Genomic DNA, 23,308 nt, shown 5'->3' on the forward strand with positions numbered 1-23,308 from the left:
ATAAAGTCAGTAATCATTACTTCCTTGAGTTAAAACATCACCATGATCTGACAAGTTTCTTAAAATGAAGTTTTGCAAGAAGAAACCAAATACAAGTACAAGCAGTGGTGTGTAAACGAGGATGTTTTTATAAGTATTGAAGATGTAAAGTAAATAACTTATTATCAGCACAGCGCAGCTCATCGGTTCTCAAATCGGACATGTCCGAAAGAAACAGTTCTCGTTCTGTGTACCGGTGATCTGAAAACCAGTTTTTGACTTGAGAATGATAACCGTTTTAACCGACGCGCTGCAGGCACGTTCAGTATATCATCAGCTCATAATCAATTATATTTAATACAAACTTAATTTGTGAATGTGTCATCATCTATAATTACTGTACCGGTATTTAAGAAATTGTGTTATGGTCTTTAACACACATACTTTCATGTAAAATAAATCAAATGAGTAATACTTTAATTTGCGCCATCAGTTGTTTCAAAAACTGTAATGCAGCCGAGTCAAACACATCCTCACACAGTAACAAAGTCATAATCCTAATTTTCTATATGTTTGATATCATCATACTTTCTGATGTTTGACAAAATACTTGAATAGCATGCTTTTCGTCCTCTTGAAAAAATGACATGTATGCGCAGTATCATCAGATCATCGGTTCTCAAATCAGACGTGTCTGAAAGAAACCAGAGACTCTGTTGAGGCACATTTATAAAATTAATAACTTAAGTAATTTGTGTATTAGTGTATAGTGGAGACACTAACATTTTAATACGATTCAGTTCGATTTGGTCTTCACTAAGAAGAACCAGCTAAACAGAATGATTAGTTTGCGAACTGGACATCCCTACAGCTCAATGTGATCAGCAGCACCACACTGACACGTACTTGCACGAATCCGTCTTTTACAGTGCAAGCGCCAGAGCCATTCCTCGTGCTGACACAAACAGCAGGGGAAATTCAGGCAGCGAATGGCTGTTAGTCGGCGTGTAAGTCTCCTTATGATAGACCATGAGTTGTTCCAAGGAGATTAAGGCTTTGTAAACTGCTGGAGCACCCAACCTCAAATGACTTCCCCTTATCTCCAGAGCCCAGAGCCACTGTGTGCCTCATGCACACTTGCTCTATGTAGAATAAATGTCACTGAAATTAATTTCACCAGGCTTGAATTAGGCTCCTGCTATAATCTCTTTCTTCAGTCAAAATGTATGTCCTCCAGAATTCAATTTCCTCTTCAACTTCATAAGTTAGAGTACAAAGAATGATAGGCCCTTATCAGGTGAGCCGTTTGAGGACTTCATTAATGAATACTGCCGCTTTCAATTCATAATGTTTGATTGCAGTAATCTCATGAGGCCCTTTTGCGGTGCTGTGTCCTCTTAAAAGTGAAACTGTGGAGGTTAACGTCATTGAATGGACAGCTATTAAAACTGTATAATGGCTGATGGTTATTTTTCAGGGTGAAATAGGGTACAGTCAACAGCTGTGGTTGTATAAAAGACATCAAGCGCAAAATACTATGGGCGATTCAAAAAAAAAAAAAAATTCAAGATTATGTTTTGCTTGGTTGGAAAAAAATCATGTGGCAAATCAAGCTGGTATTGATCACAGCTTCTGAGGCATGAACTAGCTGCTTTCTCCTGACAGGCCCTCTAGCTAGAGCAAATCTCTCAACCTTTTCTCATTGCCAGACCTCATCCATGCCTGACTATCATGTTTTCCTTTGTTGCTTTAGGTTGGACTGACTTAAAGGGCTGTATTTCAGGGAATTCACAAAAGTCTGAATCTGGTTTTAAAGGAAAACACACAAGTGAAACTGTCAGGAAAATACCCTGGACATATTCACTGCAAAAGCAAAGCAGTAAATAAATAATATTTTGCAGATAGAAGATTAAACCTCTTTTAGGGGCATTAAAGCGACAGTTCAATGACAAATAAAAATTATTATCTTGTTCTCGTTTCAAAAAAAAAAAAAATTTTTTATATATATATATATATATATATATATATATATATATATATATATATATATATATATATATATATATATATATATAATTTTTTTTTTAATGCTAAGGTGAAAAATTATCGGGGCATTTTATGACAAGCTTTGAGATTTTCCTAAATCTAAAAATGAGTAAATGTAAAAAAAAAAGTCCTTTTATATAGCTTCTAGACTTTTTGCAAAATGGAAAACCTCACATTTTTCTACATATACATTTTTCTAAATTTTTCTACATATGCTGCTGAAATTTCACTTCACTTCACTTCATCTTTAGAACAAGACCATCTGACAGATTGTTGGCAGTCATTGACTTGCTAAAGACAGCAGGGACGAAGATAATCTGCAAACCCTCCTCAGATGTATCAGCCTCAACACAAAACGATACAGTGGAAACACAGACAGGAAGACCATCCTTATGCTCGGGCCCATTATGTATGCAAGAATCCAGCATTTGAGGATGTTTATATAGTCTGTCTTTGTATCATAGCTTCTTAAAACACATAACCTGATATTGTCAGAGCAGAGAAAGTTACGCATGTATGCAGAGTTTTATGGTTTACAACAGATGTTCTTATCACCGAGTGGAAATGCACTTGAAATATATTATTATCACTGCTGGGAAGCTACGTTCAAACTAGCTTGTTAAAGCTATAATTATGTTCAATTACTAAACGGCTTTGGGCTACTACTTGGACTATAAAAACAGACCTAGAATACCCCATATGAACCCAAATTATTATATGAATTTGGTTAAACCGATTCCCTGGAATTAATTAATGAATAAAGACTTTCCAATGATAAATCAAGAAAGGACAATTTCGGAGAGTGTTTGTTTATCACCCCAGCTCACTCGGCAGTAAAACTGTGTGAACAAACGATATGACATTAAAAACAGCATTTGTTTGTTTGTTGGAAAAAGTACAGCAAGCTCATTACTTGGAAAAGCTGCACTATTTACAAACGGTTAAACTACTGAAAGTACTAGTAATCTGCATTTCTACTTTTAGTTAGTTTCTCCTCAACGCTAGTTATTATAGTCATCACTGCACATAATGCTGTCAATATGTAATATACACAAATCAAACCATGCTTGCTCACCATTTCATGAGATTTTTTTAAGCAAAAAAAAAGCATTCTTATCAGATGTGTACAATATACAGTATGCTGATAAAGCATAGGAAAGTTATTCTGTTTTCTCACAAACTATATGGAAGATTATAGCGATATTCCTGTACTAAAAATGAATATACTAGTAGTGTTCTTATAAGCCACTGTCATGGAGGAAGCATTAGTTTCATTAGGAATACTGGTTCAATTATGTGCTTTTGGCCTTGGTAGCGTTTTTAGCTGCTTTCTCTTTCCCAAAGCCACCGGTCTTATTTGTATGCAGTGCAGTTTTCAGCTCCCATTCCAAAGCCTGAGCTCGAGTGAAAAATGTCCCGCATTTTCTTGATAGCCCATGTGGATGTGGGGTATAAATGGCTAATGAATTACAGATGAACATTGACGCAAATTAATCTTCCTGATGTCCCTGGGTTATATGGCAACCATTTAAAAGTTTAATCAATACGCTAAAGTTGATAACATGCAGGCGCTGCAGTTGTTTGGCTGTAATAAACATCAGTGGGGAATGGGGAGGCTTGCATCCAGTGCATGCATCATAATGACAGGTATTTATGTTTAATGGACTAAATATTTTTTATTGCATGAGAACAAATGTCAGTTTAACTCTAAGTTATGAATTTAGCCTCCCTCGGCTGCTCCCAGAAGATGATTGACATCCTCAAAGACATTCAAGACTTCTTTTACCCTGCTGCTTAGAAACTCCCACATTTAACAGATGCAAAGCAAGGTTGCTTGAGTTTTTGTCCAGAGGAAAGTGCAGATGCTAAACTGTTCATGCTAAGTCGCATTTTGCAAACACGTGAATTTTTCAACAAGACAACAAGCCCTTTTCTCAACTTTCGATGCCTCTGATTCTTGAACCATGTTTCAGTGGGACGTCTCGATGTCTCCAGCTTTTCTCATGTCTGCGCTGATGCAAACCAGCCTCATTTTTCCAATGCCTCACCTCTCTGTGTGTGTGTCAGGAGCGGTCAGTAGTTTGTGGTTCATCGCAGGCTTTGGGCTTAAAGCCAGTTCACTTTAGCTGCATATGGCTCCATTTGAACTGCGGCCCAGTACACCATCACAACTTCAGCCTCCCTTTTGATTGAATAAGTGACATTATCCTGGATGCTAATTTAATATCCTCCAACATTCTCTTCTTTCTTTCTTTTCTCTGGAAGTTGAGTCTCTCTCGCTCAGATTGCAGGCAGGGGAACGCAGCTGCTCTTTGACAGTGCGTGTGGATATTCATCTCCGCTGGTTGCACTTATTTATTATCTGTGTATTTGACCTCTAAGTGAATGCAGTAACATGCAGAGCGTTGCCTTCAGGATGTCATTAAAACTGTCTTCTGGCAGGCCAGCAGTAGTTTCTTATTTTGGTTAACAGGCGTTGCTGTAAAAATCATATAAAATACAGCTTTGACTTTATAGCAGTTGTCTCCAATAACAACTCTAAAGATCGGTGGACAAAATCAGTGAACCGTGACATTTAATGCCATGAATTATCATCAGCATTAGAACTTTTTCCACACATGTGTTTAAAAGATGGTAATTCAGATGCCATTTCCATGTCAAGAGGAGTCCTAAGGCCTTTCTATTTTGGTGTAGATGTGCATTGTTGAAGAGCAATACTTTTAAGTCATTTGAATTGTTTGCTACTGTTGAAAAAGTATGTTCTATACCGTGGTGCTCAGAAATGAGGAGGCAAAGTCATCAAAGTTTTGTTTAGTTCTGTTTTAATCAGACATACTGCATCCGCCATGTTGTTACTGTCACATGACCTACCTGCGTCGCTTCACTGCCATTCATAAATCCTTTCCTGTGGCCTCATGCGATTAAAAAAAAAAAAAAAAAAAAAAAAAGTGTTCATCAAATGTGCCCTTCAGTTCAGGTTATCTGGGTATTTTTCACTTACTGTCATTGCGTATTGTTTGAATATGAATTCGGACATGCTTTGCATACATAGCAAGTAAGTGTAATGTGATTTGGGATGCAGCGATTAGTTTGCAATTCTGTACAAAATTTCCTCTTGAACTTTTATTTCAGCAAGTGTATTTGCACAGGAATCTCTGAATGTTCTGATGAATGATGTTCTCAGTAGTCTGCTTTCTTTTCTCATGCCCGACCAGAAAAAACAAGACATTCAGTGAAGTTTATGGTGGACGCACCAGTGATTTCCAGGACAGCACAAATCTAGCACTGAAGCACGTATCCTGTTATTTTACCCAGTACAGATAGTGAGTACAGCTGAATTCCACAGAAGCACTTGGATGCATTAGAGTGTAAATGTGACAAGTAATGTATTACCTGAAAAACATAACCTGATTTCACATTAGCCCAACAGCTGTAGGTCAGAAGCAGTTGTTTTAGGCCTGATAATGAGGACTCCATCACAGGATGTTGCTGCAGACTGATAAAGGGTCTCAGGCAGATATATTGAGACTCATATAATAGCACAAGCTCACGGCTGCAGCTGCTCACAGTCATAACTCACCCTCGTGCGCTCTCACCAATGTCGGTCCGTCTTCCCTTCAGGTATTATTGCAGGCTTGTGAGATAATAAGGAAACTTTAATTGCATTGTTAATTGATTTTTTCCCCCACAACATTATCACCCTGATTGATTGCAGGGCTGATGAGAGCATGGGATACAGGGAGGGCACAGGAAAACAGACTGAGAAAGAGGGAGCAGAGAATAGATAACCTTGATGTTAAGAGCTATATCCTTCGGATACGTCTTTCCTTGACATATTGATGGCCCTCGAAAAGAGAGAAGCTGATTGTATGCAGATCAGAGCAGCCAGTTGATGAATTAGTTTTTCTTGTTTAGAGGGGCTCAACAGATTCAAGGATTTTTATTTCTTTATTTTTCAGTTCTCTGTGTAGTTTCTAAATCATTTAGGTGTATTTTTTCTTCATTAAGAAGCTTTACAGATAAAGAAATGTATTGTATTTTTGGCCTAAAGCCATGCATCCAGTTTATCTCCATTTTAATATCACAACTTCTCTGTTTGATTGATTTATTAAAATTCCTGACTGTGAGATTTTTGCACAATTTTTTTTTCTTCTTTTTTCCTGTTTGCTTTATCAGGGGTTTTTTTGTCTTAAATTCAATTTGATCAAATTGTATAGCCATATAAAGTATTTCATGTTATTTAAAGAGGTCTTAAGTTTGTGCGCTGAACGGTGAAATGCGAAACAAAGTAATTATTTAAGTTCAGAAGGCTATGATTTTATTAAATACATTTGAGTGCTGCACATTAAATGCTATTCAAAAATGCTACATAATGGCAAATTACCTATTTTGATCTACTGTTGATGAATTTTGAATAATGTTTATTTTCTGTTTATATTGTAATATGTTGTAGATGAATGTAAAAGTGCATAATATTTCACAAATCTTTTTGAATGAGCAGCTGAAAGTAGTAAAGCATAGACATTTCAAAATAAGAGTCCCGAAGTTTTTCGCTCTAGTTAAAAATCCCGCATTATGCATTTTCTTTTCTTCTCTTCTGGTGGTATTTTGGTGACACGATATATGCATTTTACTACACAAAATGATTATTACATTTATTTAATATATTTGTATTGCATTATTATAGTATCAGCTAAATTAAATTATAAAAATCCAAAATAGTGCCTTGAGAAACAGGATTTATTTTCAAATTGTATGGGTTTGTTTTGTATGAACATGCAGTATTAATTTGATCGGTCAACATCTGAAAGTGTCTTACATTTAGATACACTAAGGTATATGATAGACGTGTCTATTTATCATCTTTGCATTGTTTTGCAGGGCCTTTATCATAACATTCTACTAAATATGATGCATTTTTCCTGACACTGCAGAGGTGCAGGAAACACTGTAACTAGTATTAGAACTAGTAGTGCTAGCAGTAAAACAAGCTTGTACTCTGTGCGAGTCTTCTGCATTTGCTCCTCCTGACACTTTTTAAATGGCAGTGTGATAAATGTTGGCTATTATGATTTCACTGGAGTTTTGCCAGAGGAAGAAAAGCAAAGACAGCAGATTTCCAGGACGTCAGGCACTGTGATAGCAGGTCATGGAGAGGCTGTGGAGGGCTCATGTTGTTTGTAATAAGCTGTGAGTGCAACGGTCCTGTCTCCACCTCCATCTCGCACGGAGACAACCTCCTCTCCTCTCCAAACATCCAGGTATGACAGGACAGGAACAATGCTTTCAACCTTTCCCCTGCCAGAATATGCAGCATGGAAACATTAGCTCCCCAAAAACTTTTAATCCGTCACTGTAATGGCTGTGTGTGAGTGTCTGGAATAAAGAGAAGGCCAGGCCCTGACACAGTGTTTTTCCCCCCCGTTTTTTCGCATAAACTATCAGCTCATCAGCCATCCCCATGTGTTCAAGATAGACTCTGCTTTCCACTAACAGGTTATGTAAAAAAATAGCTGCTTCTGCATTTTACCTTAGTCTCTGGCTCCTCTTTTTTCTCATGTAATAAGCGGCGTGTCCAGCTGTGGAAGTTGGCTGCCGTGTGCAATATTTGCAGTGGGCTGCACTATATCACGCGTCACCCCGGCTGCCAGTGTACGCTAAACATGCCCATGTGTGTTTCCTCTCTCTCCTCCCCACAGAGGTTTGTTTAAAGAAGTCAGTGTGCAGGGGGAAAGGATGGACATCTCCCAGACCTGAGCCATTTGCAGAGCGCTGCTTTAAGCGCTTGAACATGTGAGGAAGCATTCATGCTGCTTCAGGTCAATATCACAGCTTCAGTCGTCACCAGACACTGAACTGAGCCACACTTTATTCATCATGTGCTGTTCTCTATCACTAGATTTAACCCATCAGACACTGCTCCAGGCACTCATATGAGGCTCACAGAAATCATGAGATTTATAGATCACCCATGTATATAAATTGGTTTGTACAGTAACTGTTTTAATAACTTTATTTGCATTCCACCTTGAATAAACTTACAAAAATGTATTTCGAATTTCAGTTTATATATATATATATATATATATATATATATATATATATATATATATATATATATATATATATATATATATATATATATATATATATATTTGGGTCCTATATATGATTTTTTTTTTTAAAGAACTACAACCGTTTTTGTATTTTTATCTTTTAGTATTATTATATTGTTATTTATATTGCTAAAATTATTTGTAAAAAAAATAGATAGATTAATAAATAATAATAATTATGTATAAATTAATAAATAATAATAAGTATATAATAATTATATGTAATTATTTATTTATTAATTTTTTTTAATAATAATAATTCAATTTTTTATTTTATCGGGCTATAATGCTTTTAAAAAATAATAACATTTTAAAAACATTTATTTTAACTTTTTTCAAGAAACTATGTTATGCCGGACTACCTTTTTTCCCCAAAAAACTTTAAAGGGATAATGTATTTATTTTTTGTCATTTGCTCACCCTCATGTCATTAAGACCTGTATGGATTTATCTCTTCTGCTGAACACAAAAGAAGATATTTTGAAGAATGTGGATCATTAAACAGCTGCTGGTGGCCATTGACTTCCATAGTATTTTATTTGATTTTTTTCCCGTAATGTTTGGTTACCAACATTCTTCAGTTGAACAGGTGAAATACAGAAGAATACAGGTTTGGGACAACTCGAGGGTGAATAAATGATGACAACATTTTATTTTATGGGTGAACTATGCCTTTAAGTCTCACCAAAAATATCTTCTGGATCAATCTTCTGGATTCTTTAGATAAAAAAAAAAGTTTTTTAGAACTTGTTATAGATTTAGACATCATTGACCCATGAGTTCATTAGCTAGTACTCTGTGATCTCAATCTCACTGAAGGGGTGCTGCTGTGTTTAGGATGATAGTGCTGCAGTTGGGTGCTCGTCTTATGTACCCTGGTGAGGTGAAGTGCACGAGAATCTCCTGTCAAACCAGCGCTCTGATAGTCAGAATGAGCATACAGGGATCCAGCGGTGGTACCTCCATCCTCAGGGCAACTGCAGCAGCTGGAGTGCAAAAACCCTGTCACCCCTCAGAACCAGTACTTACGCTGGCAGAGCTGTCCGCTGCACCCCCACACCCGTCCACAGAGCAAGGGGTCTGATCTAATGTGAACAGACATCTCCTCACACTTCACAGTTTGGATCACCTCAACTTGTGAGGATGGCAGGGAAAATGAGCGTCGCTCGGCTACAAAAGTCCAAATTTAGATTGACTGAGTTTGTCTGCAGGCTGACTCGATCAGGCCGTCGTTACTCGGCGCGCACGGAGAGTGCGGGACTGGAGTGACACGTTGGCGAAGGCTGGTTGAGGATCGCTGGCGGTGGGGGAAGGGGAGGAGCGGCTACTTTGAAGGAAAGTGTCAGATTGGGTTAGCATCCAGACTGGTGTTGGAATATGCTTGGCACTAATATGGCACCAGTATCTCTGTCCTCATCTCTGTTCACTGTCAGTGCGTGCGTGTCTCTCCGTAGATCTGACAGTGTCTTTTCGGATTATGTTAGTGGCGCGCTCGGAGCGCTGCCGCAGCTCGCCCATCACTCAGCCGCTTTGTTTGAAGCCTGCCCTTTTTTGTCATTAATGCACTTGATGTCTATTTAAAAACAGCGGCGAGCTCCATATCTGTTTTCCTGTCAGAAGATCATTGACAGCATTAATGCCACTTGTCCTTGCCTCATTTACTAAAGCGCTGACACCTAGCTGCAGTCTGCCACATCCATCAAGCACCTCTATTTCTCTCTCTCTCTGTCGCTGGCGTGTCAGAACGATCCTGTCTTTAACACACTCAGAATGGGCTGTCTCCGCACATCACCTGTAGGCCTCACAGTCAATTTTCAGCAAAGTGGGAAGGTAGATGTGAACAATAGAAACTCTGCGTTCTTCTTCCTATCACTGGCATATGTTTTGCCAGGTCATGTATTGTTGATGTATGAGAGAAGTGAACAGACACTCGCTCTCTCAGTGAGTTTTGGTCAGTCTCGATGCTCGTGAGGAGAAAGCCTCAATAATTGTCACTAATGTTACATTAGTCTCTGCTTGATGATGATTATTTTGGGTTGAGCTCCAAAGCAATACCACTAACATCCTTACAACTGTCTAGGAACATCTTAGTGACCACCCAGACATCTTCAGCAATTTCCTTGCAACACCCTGGCAACCACACTCTTGCAGATGCAGAAATTACTATCAATTGGCCCTTTTTTTTCAAGAGTTTGATTGACGGGCAATCTGACCAATCATAACGGTGGAATTTGGCACTTTGTTCGACAAACAATTCAGACAGGAGAGTAGATTAACATCAGTGGACTTAAACTTGATGTCCTTCCAAGGTTGAGATAAAACAACTTCTGATTTTCATTCATGTTTATTTTGTGCTTAAAGTAAATATGTAAAGTGATCGGTTTATGTGTTGCTAGAACTGAGGCGCTACAGCGATCTGTCACGACACATTAAAGAGTCACAAAATGGTATTTAATGTATGAATTTCTCAAAAAAAAATGACCACATTAGAAGCCTAAGACTTTGTTTCATACCAGAAAGCATAGCGCTTTTCCACAGCATGGTGCCACTCGATACCACTCGGCACAGTTCGGCTCGCTCTCTTTTCCAGTGCAGTTACAGTAGTAACGCTTCAAGTGTGTGGGATTATTGGACTAATAGCACTGCCTCTACTGCCGTGATATTATTGTAAACACAACAAAACCATGAGACAGAAACACGCAAAACGCAATGGAGCCTATCGATGAAATTATATTTTTGATTCTTGGAACGTAGATGTTTTTTTTCACTGCTAGATAAAGTTTGGTTCAAAGGAGGTTGATGCCTGCAAAGATAAACACTGCTAAAGAATACACGAGTCGCTAATGCGGTGGCTGTTGCTGCTAGCAGGTTTGGCGTCACAAATCTAATGACGCTGGTAGTGATGATTTTCTCTGACCAATCAGTGATCTGCAGTGTAAATACATCACATTTCAGAGCTGCACCATGCAGTGTAAAAGTGCCAATAGAATAACTTAGCAACTGTCCAGCAGCATCCTAGCAACCATCTAACAACATCTTAGGAACCACCCAGAGCACCCTAGCAATGCAAGGAAACAGTAAGGATTGATTATCGTGTTATATATGAATGTGTTAGTATTAGTGTAGTATTTTTCTTGTGATAGCATCGCTGTAGCAGTACGGAACTTGATGAGGCCTGTATTGATTTACTGTAAGCAGACATAAGAAAATGCCTTCTGTGTAGCTGTCTTCTGTCATTGATGCTCATAATGATGCTTGATTTGTTTTAATGAATGAGTGAAGAGGTTCAACAGCAGTGTTCTTGTGAGCTCATCGTACACACTGTCACAGTGTCTCTCTCACCGTCAGTGTCTGGACAGTGAATGAAGCTAATGCTCACCCTACCAAACACTGTTGATCAGTGAATCAGTACGATGAGCTCACTGTTGATCTTCACCTCAATGTCTTTTCATTTTGTCTCTCTCTCTCTCTCTCTCTCTCTCTCTCTCTCTCTGTTTCTGAAGAAAGCATCTCTTGGCTTGTTATTGTCTAGACAATGCCCTCAGGCTAAATGTTGTTTCTCTGGTGTTCTCAGACTTTAGACGGATACACTGTCTCCCCCGACACACCTTTCATGCCAGAAATTTGAGTGAGAAATGACAGAATCTGGAGACATTGTTTTTTGGGGGTTTTTTTTGCAGCAGTGTGTGTACTTTACTGACAAACCACTTTCTGATGGATAAACAGTAACACAGAATTGTGACATTTTGTCTATCTATCTATCTATCTATCTATCTATCTATCTATCTATCTATCTATCTATCTATCTATCTCTCTATCTCAGTCGTTTTTTGTTCCATCCATCTGTTGTGTAAAAGTGTTTGGTATCTCAAGGTACTGCAGTATATCAAAAAGCAATTATGTCCAGTACAGTAGTGTTGCTTTTGTCAATTTGAAATTTATGAACAACTAAACAAATGTTTTTAGAAGTGTATTGATGATGATAAAATGAACAAAATGAAGCATGAATCGCGGCGAAGTCTTGTTGTGTGCAAGTTGTGAAGCTGAATATTTTTCCAAACGTTTATATAATGTATTTAAATAGCATCATAATATAAAACTTATCTTTAAAGTGCTATTAACATATTTGTGCTATTAAAATTCCAGCATTTCATCTTGAGGGTTGCAGCATCACATTGTTTCAGCGCTGAATTCACATGAAGTGGCTTTGACTTTGACGTTGTAGTTAAATGTCATTTTGACATGCTCTTCTCTCTCACTTTCAGGCGTTTTCACCAAGTGCCGTTATGTCTACTACGGCAAGCACTCAGAGGGCAATCGATTCATCCGCAATGACCAGCTCTGACTGACAGACGGGTCAGTGGATACACACACGAGGGGCTTTACAAAGATATCTTGCGCATATTATTATAAATATACATGTTGCCACACACATTTGAAGCAGCTGAACACAGCCCTCTAGTGCCGTCTGCTGAGTGTGCCTTCCCTGCCACCTCCCATCGCTCTCGCTCCGTCTGAGCAGTGCCATCCAGATTGACATGATTGCCTTTAAGCAGCCCCGCTATGCCACAGTGACAGAAACACACTCGTCTTGACAGCCGCGGCTCCATGATGGATTGCCTGGTCCAACTGCTGCTCTCCCCAGGTCAAAGGTCCCACCTGAGGCTTTGGGCTGCCCACACGGAAGCCCAGGATGAGCGTCCCTCAAAGTCAAAGCTAAAGTTAAAGAGAAAGATCAGGGGAAAGTGCCGCTTTTGTTGGAGTTTTACACTATAACCATCATTAAAATTAAACTTTATTGCATGGTTTTGTCACCATGTAATTTTCTGGACATTACTGTAGGCAGAATGTCAGTTTCAATCTTTGAAAAAAAGGCTAATAAATGTAAACAGATTTAATTTAGTTTGTTTCAATTTATTAGCCTTTTAAGCATTAAATATAAAAGACGTGTCAGGCAAGTGCTCAACATCAATTGGCATGAAGTGTTTTTATTTTTATTTTTTTTAATATACAGAGAAATGTCATTTTAAAATTATTAGCCATTTTTAAACACACCTTTAATTTATGGTTTTAATTTATGATTTAATCTGTGTTATTGTGTTTTAATGATCCAAAGCTGTATTGAATATTTTCAGCATGAGTGTTTTCAGAAATGCAGCTGCGAGGCCCTCACAGGCTCTTGACTCTGTGGCATGTGTATGTTTTGCGTGTTTGTGAGGTGCATGTGCATGTCGTGTGCGAAGTTTGTGTGTTGCGGGGGCAGCTGTTGCAATGCCGGAGCCTGGAGGAGCTGTGAAAGAAAGAGGTAATGAGCTTTGCTTTATTTCATTCTTTCTCTGGAGGGAGAGAGCAAAGAAAGACAGCAGCTCTGGCAGTGAAATTGGAGGAGGTGGATGTACAGTATGCATGTGTGAGAGGGGAGTCAACAACTTCCTCCAGTCTTTTTGATTGTTTCCTCGTGCGGTTTTTGGACCTACTGTATTCACGTTATTTTAATGATTTATTTTCTCTGTATGTTTTGAAAAATCAATTTAAAAAAAATCCGTAATGGCCTTTGTTGTGCTTTGGAAACAGAGTTTACAAGCAGTGGCCAAAAAGTTGGGCAAATATTTGAAAAATCAACTCCATTAGGTACAGTGAGGGTGATGAATGTTTTAAGTGCATCCAATTTATTTTGCCTCCTGTGTTGTTGTTGTTTTTTGTTGTTTGTTGTTTTTTTTCATATTACATTCCACATTTAAAGTTGAGCTTTGAAGTCTGCGTAGCCAAAGATCCACTGCAAAACCTTGTTAATGTGTGGTTCCTTTAGTTTAACTTATTTTCCTTTTTGTGTGTGTGTGTGTGTGTGTAGTAGGCTAAACCTACCGTTTAATTTCCATAAAGGTACATATGTAATTTAAATATTATGTAACTGAGTGCATAAATGAACGTGAGTAATCTTTAACAATAGCCGATATTAACGGTTTACGCGATCTTGCTCTTGATTTTATTACTTTTATTATTTTTTTATTATTATTTCTTTGCCGGTAAGCAAATATATCAAACAAGAGCATCTACGGTTATTCACGTTGGCCAAAACACACAAGGAAACGCGTTGTGAATTAATACATCACCGGAAATCACAGACATTCGCATTAGTTTTCTCAAAGGATCACTGAGTTTGCTGAAAAACAGTAGTTAATTTGCTCTGGAATTATCACAGAGGTTGTGTGAGAAAAACACAGACGTGGCAGATTCGGACGGGTCACCAAATCACCAAGTACGTCTGTGAAACACAGATTTCTCTAACGACCCCCTGTAAAACTAGTCCCGTCCGAATAGGGCTTTCGTTATTGCTTCAATGCAAAGGAAACCAGTATTTGCATTGAATCTGTGTAGATTTGTCTTAAACTTGCCCAAGAAATTATATATATAAGTTATTGGGCAAGTTCATTTGAGCCAGATCTCTCTCTCTCTCTCTCTCTTTAATTATTATTATAAATATCGTTTTTATGACTTCATATTGATACAGACTTCATAGTATCTGCACATTTGCTTGATTATTTAACTGAACTGCAATTTGTCATCTACACATATGTAATCAAACAATATAATGGGTAGTATATCACTTGTATGTAATAATTGTTTAAAAACAAATTCTTATTAAAATGTAATCCCAAAATCATGAAACATTATTTTGATTAAATAACCATGATCTAAGGTAGATCTTAAGCAATAAATAAATAAAATTACTTTGATAAATGGGTGGCAATCTGGTGTTCTTTCGATATTTAGACAAGTCGGGAACTGTGATTGTTTTTATTAGTTTTCCTTTAGTATTATGTTTACACGTCTGAACCTTTTTTTTTTTGGTAAACATACATTATTAATGGCATAATTTTGCCTAACCTCATCTTGCTTAATTGCCGTGTGTTAAACGGCCTCCCAAGTATGCCATCTGAATTAGCCCAGCAAATGAGAGACGTAGTTTTGGATGTGAAAGAAAGCATGTGTACCCAGAGCGGCGCTCGGCGATGTGAAGCACACAGGGAAAGGTCACACATAGCCCAGTGCAATGATTTGGTGTGCACTGGCTGTGTGGGTTTGACTGTAGGTCACAGGTTGTGTGAGTCTGTGCCTTATACACATTTCGGTCCAAGTGTGTGTGTTTCAGTGTCTGAGAAGGGAATATAGTACTAAATGTGTGTGCGTGTTGTTTATTGTGTGTGTACAGTACATTTGTGTCTTCGGCCCTTTGAGACTATGCCTGTGCGTTGCTCCTGTCGTACTGCTGGAGAGCATGGTCACTAGTGCGGGCGTTTCTAAATGACAAGGTTTATTTGTCGGTGTTGTGATATGTTCTGAGAAAAGTGGCACTGACAGCTGGTGGAGGCAGCAAGAAGGAGCCACAACAAGTCCCCCCCCCCCCACCACACAAAATGTCATCTCTTCCCCGGCTGGCTCACCCAACCATCCCCATGAAAAGAACAGACATTTAAAACTTTGTGACATGTGTCAGAGACGCTGCCATTGAGCCACTGCCGCTGATGTAGCCAGAATTGACAGCACCCGAGCCGCTGGAGCTGGCTTGGGGACATACCGAGTTTGGTGAGTGTCAGTTCCCATCCTCGTCAGGGCCTCATCTCAAGCAGCTCCGCAAATATAAACAGCATTAGAAGGCGGGCGGAAGTACAGCGGGAAGACATATGCTGACACACACACGCACACACACACGTGTGTTCAGGAGAGAGACAGTGTGCACTCGGAAAGACGTGTGGCAGGGACTAATTAAGGTGTGAGAAGTGGAGAGCAACCTGTGGGCTCTGACCTGGGACTCTCCAGGAAATGCTCCTCACTAGGAGAACGCTTGGGATATGGGCCTGAGAAAATTGACGGAACTAAATGATCATCTCAGTTTGACAGGATGCTAATGGAACAATCATGGTTTCAAGTTTTAAAGCTATCTACATTATTGACATGCATAAGAGGTCATTTTTGCTCACATACTATACATAGTAATAACACATTTATAACATGGTACTAACAATCTCATAATTAAACTCAATCTTGATTAAACACATACAGTTAACCATGGTCATGGTTTATGCTTTTGCTTTTTTATTTTTTTAAATGGTCCGCATTATTGATATGCGTAAGTGGTAATTTTTCATTTATTTTGCAGAAGCACAAAGTCTTATATAAAATTATGGAAACCTCTTTAATCCATTAATTATGCCTTGTAAAATGCCGTATAATGCAGTGTATTATATCAAACTACTAAATCTATTCATTGTTACATCTTCAAAAAGTGTAATGCATTTCAATGCTATTATACATAGCAAAAAAATATATATATAGCCTGAATGCACTGCAAGTTTCTTTGGATAAAAGCATCTGCTAAAATCCATAAATGTAAATGTAAGTAGTAAAATAGTTATAACAATTGTTAGAATTTGTATCTTCGAGAATACACCAAACCGGCGGTTCTCAATTCCAGTCCTCATGCACATAAATGATGTCACACTTTTCCGTCTGTGAAGACTTTGCGCAGCGCAAATCTGTGTGTTAGCAGAGAGACATACAAAATGTGCAGAGCAGGGGGTCACGAGGACTAGAATTGAGAACCGCTGCACTAATCCACTTAGAGGACAGTTAAAATGCAATGTAGAGCTGTATAAAAACCATTTTATTCCCACAAAACAACGTGGTGGTATCAAAACATTGCTTTCACCAATCGCATAGCAATGTACAATATATGACATTTAACAGCTATCAAAATTGAAACAAGAGAATATTGGGCAGCATGCAAAGTCTGGTCCGTATATGCAGTTCCACAAAAAGCCCAGAGCTGTATCAGAGCAGCACTGCACTATATCCAACAGTCAGCATGGATGCCCATCAAAGCAGCGGCGGGAAATCAACTGTAGTCATCAGTTATTAGGCTACTCTCTCTGAATGACTGACGTCTGCGAATGCAAATAAGAATGCGTGCCGCGTGTGATCGACAGCTGTGCACTGATAGCGTATGCTAACTGAATGAGTGAGAGGTGAGACGGGGAGCAGATCGCTCTCCGAAAGCTCACGGCTCCATCCTTTACGACAGACACGAGGAGATATTAGCCCGGGCAGACGGGAGAGGGAAAAGGGCATTCGGGGAGAGAAAGAGCTTTATTTCCGGAGCGGTTTCAGATGAGTAGCATTTGTCATGGAAGGGGAAGATGGTGTAATTAGCTTGTCAGTCTGCTTTAGGCTGAGCTTGCGAGCGCCGGTAAGAAAGATGGACGAACTGCCACGCGAGTTGACAGGCAGTCGATAATGTGGCAATTAATGTCATAAATAATTCCTCTACCAATTATATTCGAATGGACCCTGCGCCTTAAAAAGAGAATGGTGTTCCCTTATCATTTCCTCTATCGGCAAGCATGGCCATCATTTCCAACATAATTATTTCTGTTTAAACATCGAAAAGGAGGATGACCTGTACTTTCAAGTGTAGAAAAAATACTCATTATTTTTTTTTATTAAATAATGAACACACCATTAGGATAGTGTATTTGTGGATGTGGTGGTGGTGGTGGGGGGGGGGTGGTCTTTAAATGTCATGGTCGGGTCCTAGACAAGATTACACGCTAATGTAATTTCAAAATATGGGAGGGCATTAGATAAATCAATTTGGCTTGTTATGTTAAAGGTTGCCAAAGCCTTACTAACATGCAGCGTATTGATCCAACACTACCTTCTTCTGTGGGAAACTGCTGGTCTACCAGACCTCAAAAGTCAAAGCAAATGTTTCCCAGAATACATAAATTACTGCAAAAACTACATAAGCCATCATGCCCTAAGGCAATGCTATTGAAATATTTACATCTATCATGCTATCATGATCGCTCATGTTTCCAGATGACAGGCTGCTTAATATTTGTCTCTATTTGGTCACGTAAAATGACAGATATATGCCTGATTAACATTGGAATTGATGGAAGTCCATCTACACTATTACTGTCCTAGTGAACACATAATAAATGGTTATGGCTTCCTCTTTCTCACTGTATCAGTGGCTTTGCGATCATTAATTGTGTCTGGGGTGAATCAAATGGCAGTGGGACTGTTGTAAATGGCTTCTCATCCATTGTTGTTAAACCACTCTCGAAATGGATGACCAAATAAAAGGAGCTCAACTCATGCAAAGCGTCAGTAATGTTGTGTAAAACCCTGTTAAATACATCGGACGGCTCTTTGGTGTGGGAAGGATGGCCGTAGCTGTAATATATAGCCCGGGCCGTGATGGCTCAAGGTCACATCAGCCACCTCTACATAATGCATGAACCCCTTCCTTCCTCAGTCAGTGTCCAATCACTCAGGCCCAACCTTGGGATGAAAATTTTACTAAGTAAATCAGTGAACATGCTGGCATTTCTATTAACCTCCAATGTGCAACCGACAGCAAGATGAATAATGCTAAATAATAACATGTGGCTGTAAATCAGCTTTACAGCTTGAAGGTGAGCTGAAACTGCACTGTGTACTATGTGCCGTCGGATATTATTTGCAATGCTTCAAAGCTAAAGGCCTTGCTCGGGTACAAGCAAATGATCTCGCTAAGCTAGTCACATCTTAAATGAAGCTGTTTGTAGTCTGTATGTAAAATAACTGCCATGGTGAGGTTTGACCAGAGATCTGTTTCAGTTGCTTTCATTGGTTAATAGCTAAAGGTTTTAATTATTCTTTTTTTTTAAATGATGGACCAAATCTATATTGTACTTCAACCTTTTGTCTTCATTCTTCAGGCCTTTTGGTTTACACTTTGTTGAAGCTTCACTATATTTAGGCCTTAAGCTGTTATTTTATATGCTTGACTTAAAAATCAAAGCGTCCATAAGACAGTGGTGGAAATATTGGCATTTTCTTATATTTTCATAGCAGGTCTAGGAGGGAAGATAACGCAAGACCAGTGAGCGTGTAAGATTTGCCCTATTCGCCAGATTTTCAGTCTTGATTTTTTTTTTTCTTTCATGTAATGTAATTGAACATGTTAATGAATTCATTAAAATATCCACCAAAAAAAAAGAAGTTATTTTATATAAATTAAAATTAAAAGTTTTTTTCTCTCTTTTTTTTGAGGTTGAGTGCATTTTGAGTGCACTTGTTTAATATTTCTTATATTTCCTTATGTAACAACTATATTACATAAATATGTATAAAATATAGTTTTTAAATAGCTTAATGGGCAGAGATAACCTCAAGTAATTTGTACATTGATTCCTCCAAGAAGCATGAACTAGCAGTTTCTTTCTGTATAACATTACGGTGTAATTCAGTTTTTGAATTAACCATTGACTTCTATTGTATGGATCAAAAAAAAAAAAAAAAAAAAATTAAAAATAAAAAAAGTCTGTCTCAAAATATCCTTTCATAATAACCTTAAAAAAAATGAACTATCCTATACTGTTCTTTCTTTTTTCTTTTTCTTTTTGTCATGATAACATTCTGAGAAAAAAATAGAATTATTTCAATACAAACTTTTATTTATTTTTCTTTACTATATTGTTTAACTATTTGTGACATATGTCCTCTCATTTGTCATGCATGCAGTGACAGTTAATTTTTTTATATATATATATATATATATATATATCACGTGACAGGGTGAAGCTTCAGAGATAAGTAAAGGTAATGGATTTCTTTCCATGCTAAAGTGTTTGTGTTTTTTTCAATGCCGTATTATTAATGACATGGCACTGTTAGGGAGAGAATTGGACGCACACACGCCTTACACATTTTCTCTTCAGATTGTGTTTTGTGTTGAGGAAAGCTTGCTCTACAAGACAATTACATAGCTCCCTGTGGATTTGTTTTCTCTCTGCTGTTTCACATGTAGACAGGCAGACTAATGCATGTGGAGAAAGAACTTGATTGACCATTGCCAACAAATGTTTGTTGAGAGGAGAGGCGATTTTCGATGTCATGTTAAATTAGTCACGATTTTCATCCCAATCTTCACGCTGAGAGAAATTGTGTAATATTAGCAAATGATAGACCAGGCGTGTATAAATAAAGGCTTGCCTTTATTTATATCATCATCATTAATTTGTTTTGAGAGTAATTTCATGTGAAAACTCTCTACTCTTTAGCCATGACCTGTAGCATGTTGCTTTATTAGTTCCACTGGCATGTAAATCCCAATTAATGCCATTTTCATCTCATACTGAATGAATGCAAAATATGAAAATATCAACAAATTGGTTTTCTTTCTCTCTTTTTTCTATTCTTCAAATTTTTAATTGTCATATTTATACATTTTTGACACATTAATCCATTTAACTAATTAAACAAGGTAATATTATCAAAAAATGATCAGATGTCAATGCATAGCTTACTCTATTTACGTTGATTACATTTTACACATTTTAAGGGAAGTGCTATAAATGGTAAAATTACAAATATTACCAATAAAATTAAAGAGCTTATAGTATAATCGTGTTTTACTGAAGTTAATTTTAAATGGGTCTGTGGTGTGATTACGTTACTTTGTATTATTCAGTTATTTAATTTAATAAGGTAGTAATTTAATATGAGGTAAAAAATATATATACTTTTAACAATACTGACCAAAAAGCAGTTTAAAATCACTTTAGTTGAAATTGTTTTCAGGAAGTTGTTGTGTTATGCGTAATGCCAACTATCCATATTTAAAAACAAACTGGCATAATTGACCATTTGGGCTGAATGAAAAATGCTCGCCCAAAGTGAAGTAATTGTTCTTTGAGACTTATTTTTCGATAATGCAGGAGACCATTGACTTTTGTGTGCATGCTCAATCTTAGTCGTCTTGTCTGATAAAAAGTAAATCAAGATTAGTGAGTTTAAGTGTGCTCTATTAACACTAAGCAATTAGGCAGCTCCCAAGCGGGATCGTTTAATGCTGTGCGATTTCAGCTATCTGATTGCACACATTTGCCCGTCACCAGTTGACTTCACCGGCTCAGTGTTGCAGTCACCAGCGGGGCACAGGGGGATGAATCCCAGCTGACAAAATGGATAAGTCAATTGGATGAGGCTTACACAAATCTCACCACAGGGCCACGGAGAGACATGCTAAAACAAATTAAAAGCGCAAACCGAGAGCATATTTTATGCTTGCGATTTATGATGTAGAGGATCCTCCCCTCTCTCCTGTTCTCTTAATGATAAATCATCATCGTCCAGATGAATGGATGGAGAAGGAAATCAAAATGTCAGTAAGAGAAAGCCAAAATGGCAAATGTGCCATACTTTTGTTGTTCCCCTTAAATTCTGTTAATCGCCTCAGGTAAAGATTAACTGCTGCTGCCAATTTAATTCAGCTTCAAATAATGCAACAAGGTCACTGTTTTCCTTTCGCTCTTCTCTCTCTCTCTCTGTCTCTCTAGTGCAGGATTGAGTTGTCATGTAGCTCTAATAGGCAGCACATGGAATCATTAGTCCGGCTCAGCTCTCTGACTGATGGGCATTTCACTCCAATCATCTGGCCGTGCTCAGACGGCGCGGCACTATTGACACGGTGTCAGAGCTGAGAGAGGATGGCTTAATCAGCCGGGACACTCTCAGCATTGATTTGACAAGCTGCCGTAATGACCTTCTTGTTTTTGTAAAGGATCACTGTTTATCTGAGCTGGCACTGATGCACTGAGCATGCCGCATCGTCATGGAAACTATTATCAAGGCCAAGCCGGGGCCATGGAGGGCTCCTAAATATGATGTTGAATGTGACTCGAGGGGGGTCGCCCGGGACGGGGGTCTGTTGCCACGGTGACAGCTCCTCCTCCTCTGACTGCTGTCCGTCTGAGACAAGTGAATGACTCCCATAGAGATACCGCTTGAGTCAATAGCGGTGACAGCGGATGGATCCGAGGGGTGACTTTGACTTGAATAATACTTCTGAAGAATTGTCATGTTGAAAACAAACCCCATCAAGTGTGCAACAAATTGATTGTAAAGTGTTCGATATTAGAAATTTCTCACTCTCATTTACTCCGCTGACAATCCACCCAGAAAATTGTTTTTGATTTTAGCACCTATTGATTTGCTAAATGGCCCATAATGGCCACTCGAATGTGCTCGAACGTATTCATGTGGGAAAATGCCCGACGCCCAACTTCGTCAACTCTGATTGTCGTAGCTCTGGCCCTGGAGAAACGAACCCCCGGCCACCTCTCCACATTTCAATAACGTTATGCTTTTTCATAATAAGCAGCCTTACGGCGGCACCCCGAATGATCTTAGGAGTATATTTGCGGAAGGATTCAGGAACGAGGATGCTGTCAGGTGGATGGGTGTAATCAGCCCGTCCGCCCCCACCCCTCCGCCTCCTTCCCAATCTTTTCCCCCCACAACCCATGAGTCAGACAGTAAATATTACTGGCGTACTGACAGGCCTGGAGCCGTGACTCACCGTGTAAAATCGTTAATAAGCAGCATGATGGGGCCACTACATCCCAAGGTGAGAATGTAGGGGGCTGTTTTCATCCACAATTATCCAAAGGACAGCATGAAGTGTCCATGGCGGGATGATTTGTGGGCTGAAAACAAGAGTGCTTTGTCTCAGCAAAGAGATGAGGGCTTGGGAGCAGGCAAGGGAGATAGAGAGAGGTCAAACAGACAGGGATGAGCTTGTGTATTATAAATGGTTGGATCTTACCGCTGGTATTTAATGCAAAAAAAAAAAAAAGTAGTTGTAAAAGCAGTATTCTAGGATACAAAAAACCCAGGTCACATTTTATGGACCCACTATATATTGAGTGCAATACATTGTACACTGTTTAGTCTTTAACAGACTGAAGTACTATTATTATATTAATAGATTTGTAAAACTTAGAAATAATTTTCACTCAGATGTACATAGTATATTTCACAAACAATTAAAGAAAGCAGTGAAGTATTATTTTTTTCTAAAACTACTACAGTAAAACTCCAATAATCTTTGATGTTTGTGTGTGTATATAGTCTACTTAAAAAAATCAAAACTCACATTTAATTCAATGTTACTTTTTTGTTATTTGTGAAATTTACTAGCTATTTCTGCGTGAAAATGGTTTCTTCAACATTTTCTTCAGAGAATTAAAAATGTTATTGTAGTTGAAGACATGTAATATAAAGTGTAATCGATTATTTTATTGCCATTTATAAATATTTTTAATAAAACTAGAATC

General features: G+C 38.3%; 1 protein-coding gene across 1 annotated transcript in view; it reads left to right on the plus strand.

Annotated features, from left to right (window-relative positions):
• The window catches only part of LOC127970000 (leucine-rich melanocyte differentiation-associated protein-like), a 277,953-nt gene extending 263,071 nt beyond the window's left edge, over positions 1–14,882 (plus strand). The window contains exon 8 of the mRNA XM_052572167.1: positions 12,407–14,882. Coding sequence (XP_052428127.1) covers positions 12,407–12,486 — 80 coding nt within the window. The 3' untranslated portion in view covers positions 12,487–14,882. The remainder of the gene's footprint in view (positions 1–12,406) is intronic.
• The last annotated feature ends 8,426 nt before the right edge of the window (positions 14,883–23,308 follow it).

Source organism: Carassius gibelio, chromosome B13 (genome assembly GCF_023724105.1).
Source record: "Carassius gibelio isolate Cgi1373 ecotype wild population from Czech Republic chromosome B13, carGib1.2-hapl.c, whole genome shotgun sequence".
NCBI classification, from domain to species: domain Eukaryota; kingdom Metazoa; phylum Chordata; class Actinopteri; order Cypriniformes; family Cyprinidae; genus Carassius; species Carassius gibelio.